This window comes from Trachinotus anak, unplaced genomic scaffold (assembly GCF_046630095.1).
Source record: "Trachinotus anak isolate AG129_WGS33_773 ecotype Australia unplaced genomic scaffold, CSIRO_AGI_Tana_v1 ptg000021l, whole genome shotgun sequence".
Taxonomy (NCBI): domain Eukaryota; kingdom Metazoa; phylum Chordata; class Actinopteri; order Carangiformes; family Carangidae; genus Trachinotus; species Trachinotus anak.
Window position 1 is genome coordinate 22,838,404 of NW_027273872.1, and position 15,537 is coordinate 22,853,940.

The 15,537-nt window shown below is 39.0% G+C and overlaps 1 protein-coding gene across 1 annotated transcript; it reads right to left on the reverse strand.

Moving 5' to 3' along the window:
• Positions 1–659: 659 nt before the first annotated feature.
• On the reverse strand, positions 660–15,427 carry rab33a (RAB33A, member RAS oncogene family). Its single transcript, XM_071457735.1, has 5 exons — positions 14,835–15,427; positions 11,502–12,063; positions 6,459–6,599; positions 5,049–5,129; positions 660–4,959 (listed from the first exon to the last, which is right to left on the reverse strand). Exons 2-5 carry the CDS (start codon positions 11,898–11,900, stop codon positions 4,735–4,737), a joined length of 846 nt encoding a protein of 281 aa, XP_071313836.1. The 5' UTR covers positions 11,901–12,063; positions 14,835–15,427; the 3' UTR covers positions 660–4,734.
• Between the last annotated feature and the right edge of the window lie 110 nt (positions 15,428–15,537).

Here is a 15,537-nt window from a genome sequence, read left to right on the forward strand (position 1 = left end):
CCGCTTTACTTTTAATGTTCTTTCAAAGTCATGCAGAGTCAATATCAAGAGGAGCATTGAATGAAATATAACATCTTGTGTTTTGCTTTTCTGGTCTTAAAACACTAAGCATTCAGCAGCACTCATCTGCTCTATCCATTAATGGACCTGATCTGCTTGAGAATTAAATTTTCTAGCCAAAGACAAGGAGCAGCCACAAGCCACATGTTTGGAGAGAGAAAGAAAGACGGGGACAGATGAGTAGACAGACTAATGCAAGCACAATAACATATGGAGGCAGAGAAGGAGAAAGAAACTGAAAGTGGTAGAGGTCACTGAGGCCCTGACAGTGAGATATGAGACAGGCATAGGAGGACTTAAAGGGATCAACTATAGAAAGATCAGGACAGAAATAGAATTAGAGGGCAGTAGAAGCACGGTGACACATGGTGGGTGAAATAAGATACAGAGCAGAGACAAAGAGACTATGTGAACAGAAAAACAGATATGAAATCTTAAGTTCCTTTGTGTAGGAGGGAAACAGATGCTAACAGTAAATACCTCTGTCAGGAAACAAATTAGTAGATGGCCAAAACAGGCATGTTACTGAAAACCTCATTATGTATAGTTTTGTGCAGAGTGACTGAACATGTCTCCGAAGAATGAGGCTTTGAGTCAAGTGAAGCTTCTTCAGCAGTTTTATCAGAAGTCCCTTTGTGAGATTGTAACAACAACAAAGAAGTTGACGACAATCTGATACAGTCCAAAACAATAGTAAACTCACAGCCCCAAAACATTATCTTCTCAGATTTAACAATTATAATCAAATTGTAACATCACAAAATCAAGTAACACCACTTTTAAGGCTTTTGTCAAAGGAGTAACTTGGTATTTTGACATTTAATCTGAAGTGTTTTTGTTTATGCTGGAGCAGGACAATATTCTGTGGTACTGACTACATAGGATGATAGTTCAAACCTCTGTGTTAACAAGCATCCATCCTGCTGAAGTATCTTTGAGCAAGGGCTGCTGTTTTGTGACTGACCCATCCCAGACCTCTTAGCTCCCTGGAGTCACATTAAGCTTAATGGAGCATAAACTGGCAAAACCTACCTGGGAGTATGATTCTTCACCTTCTCCATGTTTTATGTTGCTGTGACGGCTCTGAAAGGCCGGTCTGACAGGCCCTTTGACCTGGGTCACACTGTTGGTAAAGGTGGCCTAGCTACACTATGTGTACCCACACGTTGAAAGACACATTGAAGTGAGAATGAAAAAGTTTAGATGTATTTTCATAAATGTATATGTAAATGTTTGTCCATCTTTAACATCTAAGTCACAGTAATTTATAACCAAATATAAGAGATGCTTTTTAATTTTCAAAAAACTTTAGAATAGCAATATTATTATCTAATATTATCTAATATATTTAATATTATTATCTGCCAAAACCAGTCAGGCTAGTGTTGCAGAGACATATAAAAGCAAATGGAGAGGACCCATGAGAACATGAGAATGAATTTTCTTTTCCTCCTTATGTTTGGGATTCATGCATGACTTAAGTTTTATATTTAGTAAATATTTATTGACATATGGTTTTTTATTACTTTAATGCCCCATTGTGCTTAATGTGACAGAAGTGATTTCCCTGTGGAGGGGAAAGAGAATTTCTCCACCGACCTGAATACATTTTACAATATTGTAATATTTAATACCAAAAAAAAAAAACCCAAAAACATTGACAAGTCTTGAAAACCACAATAGGATAGGAAGTTGTAATGAAAATATAATAATGCTAACCAGCTGCAAATACCAGTCTCCTTTCAGCTGTGTTAACATTATGTAAATTTCACATATGGTAACTTTTCTCAAACAGATAAATAAAAATACCAGACTAAATTTCAAAATGTCAAGGCCTCTCTTTAAGAGCAAATACTGGTTATCAAAAAGTAACAAATAAAGAAGGAAACAATTGAACAGACAAAATACATGTACAGCTAAAAGGGAAGCCAAGCATACATACTGTACATTTGTATTCTTAGCTTTTGGATCTGTGTAAAATATACATTTGCAGTGATTTCAAATGCTTGAAAAAAAAAGTTGAGATGAAGCTTAATGTGATGTGGAGAATATGTAATTGCAATTGTAGTGATAACCAATACATTTATTTATTTATTGTACAATAAATCACATTTCTAAACTATTATAAAGTTAATACAACAGGATTGTCTTCAGGTGAAAACCTGAAAACAAAAAATAACTTAATTTTTTTTTCAGTCATCTGAAAAAAAGTCAAATGTCATTTTATTCAGATCTGTTAAGTTTATGAAGGAAATGCAGGCACATTCTTCCACATTTTTCTTCCCATTAAGCTAGTACAATCATCTTACTTGCATTTTAGCAACAAAATTAGCCACATTATGCTAACCTAATGATAGACAGAGCCATAGATATTTGTTAACAGACAAAAAGTTGTAGGCTGTACCCCTCCTCTCTCGTATTATGTGCTGGGATATGATCCAGCCACCTACAACCCTGAACAGAATAAGCGGTTTATAAAGTGGGTAAATGGTTGTCCTAGTTTTTGTGTTCTTTTCTTGTTGAAACTATGGCTCTGGGTTGAATGTATGAAAGTTAAAATCTCCTTTTCAAATCACAGATTTGCCCGTACAATGAGAATGAATAGAGTTCTTCCTGTTTTTTTTTTTTTTTTTCAGTAATGTCATTTGATTCGCTCGTAACAGCTGTTTGATCCTGCTGCTATTAATATAAGAACTAATTAAAATGATGAAAAACAGTTACGAGTTCTGGAATAAAGATCAACAGAACCTGATACACCTCAGACAATAGCTCTCTGGATTTGCACAGTGTTTGAATTGCTCAATGTGTTGAAATAATTAGGTCACCATACTGTCAGCTTGGAGGGAACACTGGCTTTAAATGCTCACTGATCTGATTTTTTTTTTTTTCTTACATATGTCATCCAAATATATTAATAGCATTGCTGAGAAGTAGGCTACAACGTTAAATTAGGGTGAATGTGCTGCTATAGCAAATTGGCAGCATCACAGTCAGGCTTATGGACTGATGCCTTACTACACAAAGGCTTCATGGCTCCAAAACTAAGTTGTGTACAGTGTGTTCTTCCACCCACAACCTAGATGGGAAGTACCTCCTGTAATACATACTGTATCTATGTGTACAGTGATGAATGAATATGGCTTTCTACAGTTCTTCGTGTAGCCTGTATCATCCATGGCACGGATACTCCTGGACTCATTCCTTTACAAAGAAGCCAAGCACAATAGTCCACTCATACTATCCTGGCTCAGGCTGTGTAGCAGTAAAAAGATCTCCATTATCTATACAGGGGTCACAGTTTTCTGTCACTTTTCTTCTCCTCTTTGAAACTGGAGGCAGTGATACTGTAGAAAGCACATCATCTAAGACAAAAGGCCTTTACCTTGAAAATGTTTATTACAGACTGTAGAATTGCTGAGCATAAGAAGACTGAGAGAGAGCCAACTGGCTATCTCAAAGTCACACATGGCGAAGACTGGATGTTTCTGCATTTACACACAAAGGGAAGCTGGATAAGCCACTCTGCCACAGGGAAAACATGGAGAGGATATGTTTACAACAGGATTAGATGAGAAAGAGGAGCCTTGCCACGATGGCCCCTAGTTGAAAGAGAGTGCATTTCTCCTGCATAAGGGAAAGAGGATCTTGAAGCCTCTAAATCAATATTTGACATGCTGCCTGACAACCTCTAGATGGGCCGGTTTCAGGAGACCTTGTTCTCAAGGTCTTATTGTAAGTCCTTTGAGCTCACCTTTTTTGTCCCCTATTTTACCCAACATATATTCTCACCTTTCACATTTATTTATGATCTCACAGTGATTTTAAGTCAACTGTCTTACTTGTTAAGGGTATATATGCAGTATGTTAAAATAATGAGACCAAAAGAGTCTAATTCATCCTTTCAAATAGTCCACCCAAGAGGCTGTCAGAGTGTTTGCTTAGTTGAATAAACCAAGATTCATCTCGAGTGGTTAAAAGACTTAATAAGACTTAAACCTCTATGCTACTTTTGTTTGACTGGTTCATTAAAACCAGGAATCAGGCAGCTTTTAAAGGCAGCAGAAAAAGGCCAGGAAATGCCTCTTTCAGATAGGATGTGGTTGAAAATCAATCTGTCAGACAGCAAGAAATGAGACTGTGAAATATGAGTTCTGATACGGTGCGTCAGGATGTTGGTGTTAATAAATAAACACCAACCCAGGGCTGGTTTCAGTTTGTTGTGGATCCACAATGACTCATATGTTTATAGTGTAATGTTTGCCTGTGCACTAGGCCCACAGAAAGTATATTTACTGGGATTGTGTTTATGTTTGAAAAATGTAAGAATTTCCACACTATGCCTAAAAGGCAACATTGTCTAATTTCTGAATTGTTAATAAATGTGTCACCTTCTATCCTCACCATTCTCTTTCCTCATCCTCAAGAACACAAACATTGATGATTTTTCAGCCCCTTACACAAGCTTTAACTTCTCACTATTCTCCCCCTCTTCCTTAAAACACATTTATTTTAGTGTCAGTCTCACCCCCACTATCATCAACCTAAACTAGAAAAGTTGCACTTAATTTAAAAGACTTGTTTTAGCCTCACTCTCCCATCATCCCTCTCCTCCTCTTCCTTGACATGTACAGTTACTCTTCTCTCTTCCATTATGCCTCCCACTCCTCCTTTTCCTCAACAAGGACAATTACTCTTTGTTCCAGTCTCTTGTGTGAGTCGCACTCTGCCGTCCTCTCTCTCCACGTCTCTGTAAAGCAGGGATTTCTGGGCCTTCAGGCGGCAGGCCAGGGACATGAAGATAGAATTGACATTCTGACTCTCCCGAGGGTCCTTGGCCGATGTCTCGAACAGCAGCATGTTGTGGGAGTCAGCAAACTTCAAGGCCATATTTGAGGGCACCTGGGAAAGCACCAGTGTTTGCTTGTAAACCCTAATCAAATTTAGGAATGTAAATAAAGTATCATAATCTATTGTGGTTCTGCACTAACCTGTATTTGGTCCACAAGGTCACACTTGTTTCCCACCAGGACTCGAGGTACTGATGCTGAGACCCGATGGCCATTACACTCCTGGAACAGAACAAAATGTAGCTTTATAAACTATGACCATGTCTCTATGATATCATAACGACCAGAAATATAGCAACAGAGAGGGTAAAAAACATTACAAACTGGCCTCTTAGCTGTAATTAAGAGGAATTTGTGACACCGACAATATGTCACACTTGGCGAAAACAACTGCAGTGTGAACCAACTGGTGCCAGAACGGCTGCAATGTTCCCGTTCTCTGCAGTTCAGTGAATTACCGCCTCATGGTTGTATCACTCCACCAACCTGCCAAGTTGTAGTTTACATCAGTATCTGTCTAAACTCATATAATATATGCAGTAAAGACTTTGAAGCAATTTAATAAAAGGCATTAAGTGCATTATTTGCAGAACATTATGATGCCACAATGAAGCTGACCTTTGACCTTTTGGATATAAAATGTCATCACTTTATCATTTTATCCTATTAGAGATTTGTATGAAATTTTGTTATAATCAATGCATTAATTCGTGAGTTTTGGCCAAAAACTTGCTTTGTGAGGTCACATTGGCCTTGACCTTTGACCTTTGGATTTCACTGCATAGGCATCATACAATCCAACTTTGATACTAATAGAATAGATTCATCCAATTAAAAAGGAACTACATAGCCTGTAGATTTGCTTATATCTGATTTACTATGCTAACAAACTGCTACAAATATTTAGCATTCTCGTCACTGCGTGTTTTTGCATTTTCATGTGGACTGTTTCTTTTATTAAAAACAGTGCTTGTGTGGACTAAGCTTGGGCAATATCCACAATTTCATATCTCCACAGTCCAGCCCAAATATTGTGATATTCAATATTATTGAATATTGGCCCAAGCCTAGAGTGGATATAATTTTTTTTTTTTTTAAAGGATGAAAACCTCAATTTTAACAAATGTGCATATTGACACTAGGATTTAATTATTTTTTCCTTTTTGAAAAGTCCCTACATACACAACAACACAAACCACTTGGAATAACTCATTTTCTAAGTGAAGCCACAGTGCACCCCTGGATGAGTTGGAGCTTTGTTGGGTTACTCACAGCAGTGGCTGCAGTTGTTATAGCACTAGCATTATGAGTAGTAAACCATGTTTTGTGATGGAAACATCACACTGACAACCCACGAGTAATAAATAGTTTGAGGAAAGGCAGACACTAGGCACTGGAGAGATGCTGATTGCGCTCATGGTGCCAAGTAGTGTCTCTGAGGAAAAACATTGGGTTGTGGTGAGCAGTTTAAAGAGTGCTCAGTCAACCCTTTTCAAACTAACAATACTATTTAAAGTAGTTGTTTTACAATGTGTTGAGCCAGCTACCGACCTCTATCCATGTCTGCAGGTTGCGGAAGGAAGCCATCTTGGTGACGTCATAAACAAACACCACTGCATGGACATTGCGATAGTAGTGCTCCACCATGGATTTGCGAAAGCGCTCTTGGCCTGCTGTGTCCCATACCTGCACCTGTGGAGATAGGTGAGCTAAGTCTGTATTTTGATGATAGTTAAAAAGAAAGCGATCTAGCAGTTAATCACAGAATGAGGTTGACATAAGTGAGAAAGACACAACAAAGTCCCTAAACTGCATTCTCTTCATGTTTGCAGCTCTCAGATTAAACAAATGCATGGTATCATTTTCTCAAATATCACATAGCTACTCGATTACACGCATCGGTGCATGTAAACACCAGACTGTATTAAATCATCAATCAGAATGAAAAAACATGTATGCATCCACAGATGGAGAGTTGTCTAAGCCTATAAGGCTTTACAAGAACTGATATCTGGTGTTGTGCTATGTCAACAGGAAAGAGTGCTCAGATAATCCCGGGTAAAGGGTCTCAGGAGACAACTGCTCTGTAGCACAGTAGACTTTCCTGCTTAATCATTAACAAAGGCCTCAGGCAGGTCTACTCTGTGCTGTATACAATAAGTGAAGTGCAGTGTATTCCAAAATTAAAGAAGTGATACTGGCACAATTGTGAGGTTGAAACCAAAATAAAAGCAACACATTTGGAAATATGACTACATTGTACACAAGTTTATAAAATTCTATTCACTGCCCTCAAATAATTGACTTGAAATCATGTAGCTAAATATAGTGGTGTTTGCATCCGGCACAGTGTTCTATAGCTGTTTGGAGTATACGGTCAGATTTATCTTATTCCTGAGCTAGTACTCCTGTGGACCATATGGCGCTGCTCTTCAGCAGTATAATTCCTAAATTGCATCAGATTTAACCACAGGGACAAAGAGGAACTGAGTACTATTTTCCACCTCTGCACATGACAAGTACTGACATTGATTTCTCCGAAAAAAGAAATTCAATCATTTTAGATTGCAGATTGAGTAAAAATGATTCATGCTGAGTCAGCTACAACATGCGTCTAAAAGTCAGTTTTCTGAATGTTTCTCTAAACTGTGTAACCAGTAGCACTTTGTATATCAGCATGGATGTCTCCCAACACTCAGCCCAGGCCTGCAGCGTAAAAAAAGACCAGTAAATGATCTGCTATTAGCATTTGAAAGGACAAGCCTGGCTATTTAGCATCATAGGTTGAATGCTGCATCAGTGCCGCTCATAGCATCAAAGCTTTTTTGAACAGCCCTTAATTTAAAACCATTGACCAACCACGACCATCCATCCAATTTGAAACCGTGCCTTTCAAACCAAACCTAAATGCTTAAAAATAAGTAAAATCTTAATAAACTCACAGTACATTTTTTATTTTGTTAGATATCTTGGCTGTATGTTGTGCAAACTTGAGAAGCATTAATATTTATTTGACACTCTACAAATCTATACTTAGTGCTCTGCTCTGCTATTTATAGCCCTCTGTAGCTCACAACATTTGTTGCTGACTGTCAGTGTGCTACTTTTATTCACCTGCCAGAGGACTACAGAAAAGTGTCACGCAGTTACAACATAAATCCATGCACAGTTAATATGAGTTTAGAGTGAATTTTAATAATTGGTAAATCCTGTTACACTACACATACACTGTGGGTGAAATTTTGACCCATGCTGCGAAGACATTTGTTCTTAAAAGCCCAACTGCACCAGTAAAAGACCCCACTGTAAAAGCAATAAAATCACCACCAGGATGACACAAATACACAAGATTTTAGCTTCCTAACTCTGATCTGCTGGAGCCAACTGGATCTAAAAACCCAGTCTGCTCGTAAACCTTCAGTTGTCACTCTACAGTCGCCGGTTATATGACAAATGATCAAATAAAATAAATCCTTTATTCAAAAGTGTCATATCTCCAAATAAATCCAGGTTTACTTTTAAAGGCGTTCTTAAACTGTGCGACTGCAACAATTGTGTAAGTTTGTTGCATGTCACCTTGTGCAAGATGGGTATTAAATTTGGTTGCGATCACTTTGAGGGATGTCAGATTGTGCGATGGATGTGTGGTAAAATGTAGCGCTACAATCTAAATAAGGCAAGAATATGTGAGGAGAGGCTGGTCTTCATCTCGCATCATTTATCTGCGCTGCTCACAGCCCGGAGTCCCACAAACGCCTTTTTTCTGTCACCACCACTGTTTTGGTTTGTGTGTGTGGGCATATGTTTTTTCCTTAAAGTTTTATCCAAAACATGGCACCTATGAAATGTTGTGTTGGCCGACGCAGTCATTTCATGTTATTTTCTGCTTGGTTGGTTTGGGGACGTGGGTTGTGGCAGCAGTCACACTGTGAGAATTGGATCAAAAATTTTTGACACAGTCTCTCATCGCCAGAGCTCCAAATCAGCCGTTGTTGGATGTGTCTCAGTGAGATCTAGGACCATCAGTTTGGATTGATGTGTACAGACTTTACCACATTCCTCACACGCATGTCAACTTACATCTCAGACAGGCCAAAATCCCACAGCATGAAGGGGCCTTAAAGTGATAGTCTGGGTTCTTTGACATGGGGTTGTGTGAGGTACTTATCTATAGTCAGTGTGTTACCTGCAGCAGATTCGGATCAGTGTGACCCCAGTGTGGAGGAGCAGTCACTGCTGCTGTGGATGGGGTCATCTGTAAAAACGTGTTTTATCCACTTTAAATAATACCCACAGAAAAAAGTGAATATCAGTTGAAGTGTATGTTTTATTTGTTTTATATGCTTTATTTTGAATATTTTCACTGCTTTATCTAGGACAGAGCTGAGCGTAGGTGGGCCTATGCGTAGGAATACTGTAGTTCAACAGTTGAAAAAATGTAGGCCCAAAGCAAAGGACTGTTTGGCAGCAAGATTAGGCAATGAAAACATTCAAAATAAAGCAAACACTTAAACTGATATTAGCTTTTTTTCTGTGGGTATTTTTTAAAGTGACTAAAACATGTTTTTGCAGATGACCCCGTTCACAGCAGCTCATTGCTCAGCATCTGTGCCGGTGCTCCTGGCTGCTTTTCTGCACTGGGACCACACTGACACAGATTTACTGAAGGTAATGCACACTGACTATTGATTAAAAAAAAAGTACCTCACCCACCCCAACGTCAAATAACCCAAACTATCACTTTAAGTCTAGATTGCTCCAGCAGCTCTAGAGACTTCATCCTAATACCTGAAAGATCTGTGGGTTCATGATCATCATAATTAAAAGGTCATATTGTCCTTGTGAGTGTAAATGTGGTGATTTCATGGCAAACAAATATGATAACTCTTGTGTGCAAGTGGAAATTGTGTCCTGATGATGACAACAGAATAAACATTAGGAGTCATCCTCTGGGGACCATAAATATCAAAAGCAATAGTAATGGCTATTTGACCTGAAGTCATCAAGATATTTAGCTCTACATCAGATGGATAGACACATGGATAATAAATATCACCCTCCACTGTCACACTGTTAGCATGTCAAAAAAACACATTTCCAAGGATTAAAAAAAAATAGATTTCAAGGAGTATAAAGGTTATCTTCAAGAAAAAGAAGAGGACAACGCCTGTACTCACAGCAGCTGCAGCACAAGAGTTAATTACCTGAACAGGCTTAATGTGGATCACAAAATCTTTACTTTTTGCTCCATCTTGATGGACTCTACCAACAGTCACCAACATGACCCAACCAGGTCTGAGCCAGATGCTAATAGTGCAGAAAACAGTCGCAAATAATGAAGCACAGAATCAGTTACATTAGTTTCGTATACATATGGAAGGAGTGACATTTCGATTTTCTCGCATTGCTGATCATACTGAGCGTGTATGACATGCCTTCTGAGGACAACTTCAGTGATTCAGATACGCTGACCTAATAGGCGGAGTGTGCAGTGTTTGTGTGAGTGTGTTTGTGAGTCAGCATTAGGGGACATGTGGAGGTTGCAGACAGGCTGCTCCACTGAGACAGAAAGTGTGTGTGTGTGGGGGGGGCTCATACACATTCATGGTGTGTATAACCTGTGTGTTTACCCTAGTGGCTCCATGTACACTGAGGAGGGGGTCAGGAAGATGTGTACATGACACACCAGAATAAGAAATCTCAAAAGAATAATATTTAGTCGCAGATCATCCAAATGAATGAATGAAGACGTCAGTATCCATCCTATCACGATACTTCAATTAGCCTGTTATCATACTGCTGCACTTATGTTTATCCTGCTACATCTGCCAGTATCTAGTCCTAAAACAAATCGTGGAGATCATTAAAATTTAATTCAGCAATTACCAGGGTGCTAATACAGTATGATGGCCTACATTTCTACTGCTGTTGGTTTTACTTGCATAGAATGTGTGGCTCACAAAGATACACACTCTTCATTACAGCCGCAGAACTTACATCACACATTTTACAACAATAACAATGGATGGGTGGCTATTTATGAGGGTGCTGGAGCCCGACAGGTGCCTTGAGACTTGTCTGGGATTACAGATATTTACTGTCTCAGCACCCTGTTTCTCAGTACAATGTTTTCATGCAGTTTAGGGCAACACATCTGTCAATTTGTGCTGGTTTGTCAAAAGCTAGAGTTTTGACAGAATTCGTAGAGCTTTTATAAACATAAAGAATGAATAAAATGCTAGTGTTCAACTGTCAAAGCAGAAACAGACAGTAAATATTATTCATCATCTTGCTGTCTGTCTTTGGACTGATGTTCACAAGACAAAGCCTGTGTTTCCCCCATTGTGTTGCTTTTCTCCAGCATGTATCTGCAGAACATTTTAAATGGTGAAATGGCTCTAAAGATATTAAGTGCTGTGAGATGTAGTCTGTTGTTTCAGTGCGGGGATAAAATGAAAGAACAGGCCCTGTGTGATCCACTGGCAGACTTACAGCTGCAGCTGATCAACAAAAAGAAAAGAAGAGGAGGAGGAGGGAGTGGGAGTGGGAGTGGGGAAACACCACTCATCAACATCCAGCCGCTGTTGCTTTTACCTTGATGGTCTCCCCTTCAATCTCCACCGCCTTCTCCCTGAAATCCACCCCGATTGTGGCTTCGGTCTTATCGGGGAAGCTTCCTCCGGTGAAACGGAAGGTGAGGCAGGTCTTCCCCACGTTGGAGTCCCCGATGACTATGATCTTGAAGATCCGGGTCTGGATGCTCAGCTCTAGGGAGGAGGTGCTCAGATCCACGGAGGATGTGAGGCTCGGGGCGGCATCGATGTTGCTGCTGGCTCGGCTCCGGCTGGCTCTGTGGAAATCCATGGAGGATGTCAGGATGGTGACATTGTCGTCCGCTCGGTTTCTTTGTGCGATTCCTCTCCCACCTCCTCCTCCTCCTCCGCCGCCGCCGCCCGGAGCTCGGGTCTCCTCCTCCGGAGAATCGTTGGTCATTATGCCGGAGGAGGCGATGCGCAAATCGGTGTGCGTGTGTGAAGAGGAGAGGGGGTGGATGGATGGATGTATGAGTGAAGGGAGGGGAAAGGACGAGGAAGGAAGGAGGAGACCAGAGGAGCAACAATACCAGCGATGCTCTCTTTCAGCAGCTGACTGTGGCCTTAAAGGGAGAAGCATTAGAAAATACAGAAAAACAACATTTATAAAGTTTTATTTTTCCTTTAAGATTTGTTGGCTAATAAGAGGCCAAATAAATACCAAAAGAAAACTGTGTAGTATATCCTAATGAGTTATTTTTTTGATGTCTACCAGATGCTATTATGGACAATAAATTACCTGCAGAAATTAGAGTAAAATGTAATTGTGGTACAAGGGAAGATCAACATAAGTGAGTTACATAAGATTACTACAAACTCACCAGTGACTCATCTCTATATAAATATTATGGAAATTGTATACTAATGCCATAAAGACCTGTTAAGCATAACAGTGTCACTGCATGAGCTCATTACTGAGTCCCACAGACACACAAGTGGTAGAAAGCAACCATGTACATTTACTGTGCTTATGTATAATATTGAGGCAACTGTAGTCTATTTGACTTGATTTGTGTTAGTTCTCAATCACATATTGTTTTGACTGTTAACAAAAGAGTTTTCTTGTTGTGACCCAATGTTAGCAGTTCCCTCAAACAGTTCTTCAATTGGTTTCATTTCAATAACTCTCCCAGGCCAAAGAGGTAAAATTATCCACTATTTTACAAATAGTAAAAGTATTAATATAATCAAAAATTATTAATTTATTAATCAAAAATATATTGATGATAATTAGTAATGAATTTGTGTAGCTGAGCTTTGTTTTTCTTATTTCCTACTCCTTTACTCGTATTATGGCCCTCAGATTTATTTTGTGAGTTTGGAGGAGGCCCTGAACTACCTACAGCTATGAAGGAGATATTCAACAGGGTCTACGCTTGCAGAACCTTGACCAGCTACAACAGTAAAATGCTGCTTACCCAACAATGCATCAGTATTAACAATATAATGATGTCATATACAGTATAGTAATATATCACCCACTGTGGAACACATGTTTTTACTTTAGACACTTTAAATACCATTTCTATACTATAATCTACTCTCTCTCTTTCTCTCTCTCTCTCTCTCTACTATGATACTATAATCTACTAACATCATGAAATATTCAGATTTCAGATAATATACTAAAAATATTTAATTAAAAAAATAGTAGTATGAAAATGTGACGCAGTTGAAATACTGATAATAAATAAACCATAGCTGTTGGTAAAACATTTCTCCTTGGGCTGTAACAGAGAGAAAGTGAAACAGATTTTCTCACACCACCAAGTCATGTGATCTGATCGGCTGGTCATATTATCACATTCCATAAACCAACATGGCCGTAATGCAGAGGACTGCAATGTTGCCAGATTCCAGGGCTGATTAGTTTCTCTGTTAAAAGTAATATAAATAACACGAATACCAGGAAGTCACCAGAAAATATATACTGGTGTTTATTTTTCACACATTTTTTCCTTATGAGATTATGCAGAGTTTTCCCCACATGAGTTATTATCGTACATCCTCAGTTTTTTTTCCTTCCAAGCAGCCATGATTTGATGCAGAATTAATACCAGCCTGTCTGCCTGACTGAGAGAGTGGACTGTTGGGTATAAGCAAACAAGAACTAGAGGAATAACCAGCACAGTGCAAACACAGACACTTTGAAACATCTTATGTTGGTTTGCTCTTTACAGGTATCAAACAAAGAGAACAGTCCCAGCTGAAACTGGACAAACAGAATTCCTGATATGTAGATTATCAAAGGCTACTTTGACATTGCATCTGTTAAATCTACTTGCATTGGTAGCAGTGTAATGAGCAGAACAGCCGCTTTTCTTCTGATTCATTGTCTTGCTTAAAGGCATCAAGGAGAATGTTGAAGGGTGAAATCATTGATGTTTACAACGAAAAGATAGCTGGTTACATCAGTTCTTCTTGCAGATTTGGGAGTTTTTAAGTCAAAATGCAGAGTATTTGCAAATGAATGAGGTCAAACTGCTGAATTATGAGTTATTAATGGTGATAAAAGCAGCGAAAAGTAATCTCATCTCCATCTTGACTGAAAGTCTAGAGGCATCTGTGAGGCTTCACCTATGCTAGCTAACTGCTAACATCCTTTTCACACGTGGAGAACCAATCAGGTTCCAGCACAGATCGGGCAATGACAATGTCACAATTTTGCATTGTTTACCATGTTCACCACTTTAGATTAGCATGTTAATACGCTACTTTTTACATAATTAGCACTAAACATTAAGTTCAACTGAGGCTGGTAGGAATGTCATTCAATTTGTTGGTCATAACCCAGAGTATTGGACAACTTAACATTTTGGCCTGATGCTAGCACTTGATCAAATGTCTGTATCAGATGTCATTGCAATCCATCCAATAGCTGTCAAGACAGTTCACTGAAAAACAGAAATATCAACCCAATGATCACCTGACCAGTGGAAAAGTGAGAGGACAACCAAAGTCATGAATATTTGTCCACTAGGGACCATGAATATCTTAATACAATTTATTGACAATCTCTCCAGTCACTGTATTTCAACCTGGACCAGAGTTGTTGACCAATCAACTGAAATTGCCAAGAGTGATGCTGCAAGTGTGGCTAAAAATAACAACAACCATAGCAACCAACAGCTTTATTCGTTGCAGCTTTCTTCCCAGTCTCATTATTCGCATCCCTGTAATCAGTCTCTCAATAGCATGCTTCAATGAGCTTCCACTCTTTTAATGCAGATTCCAATTTGTTCATTTTTTTGATTACAGGAGAGCATACAGCTTTTTCCTAATTTTTGGAAAGCTGATGTTTTGGAGGTATGAAAAAGAAATCAGTTTTACTTACTGTACGAAATGTAGCCGTACAAGGTGCTGCTGGGTGTTTGAGCTGCTGTGCTTCCATTTTGACTAACAGCAACAACAACAAAAAAAAAAACACAAAATGTGCACACACACACACACACACTTGTGCACACAAACAAAATACACATGTACGCACACTCCCTGTCTGTTGGTATCAGACTGAAATGCAGACAGAAAAACCAACACTTGTCCCGCTTTCCCTCTCTAAGTCAATGTCTTTCCTGTGCGCGCACACACACACTCAGGCTCACAAACTCACTGTGTAGAACAATCCTTCATACACAGACACAATCTCTTCCTCACAGACATACACACTGTCTTTCTCAAAGAGACACACATAATCTCTTTCTCACACACACGCACCACAAACACACGCACACATTTGCACTGTGATGAACAATCCCAATGCTTGTGTCTGACAAAGCTCCCTTCTTCCTCACTAAAAGACCTATTTGTCTGGAGATGAATCTCAGTGGGACATTCACATTCTGGTGAACACAAACCAACAGTGAAATATAGTGTGCATTTACATACATACAGTATACACATTTGGATGCATGCGGACAGATCAAAATCCTGTTTTTACATTTTTAAGAGGCGTCACAGTGTCAGATTTACACTAGACAATCATTATGTCCAAAAGAATTCACAATGACAATATAATTGCAATATCTATAGAAAATTAA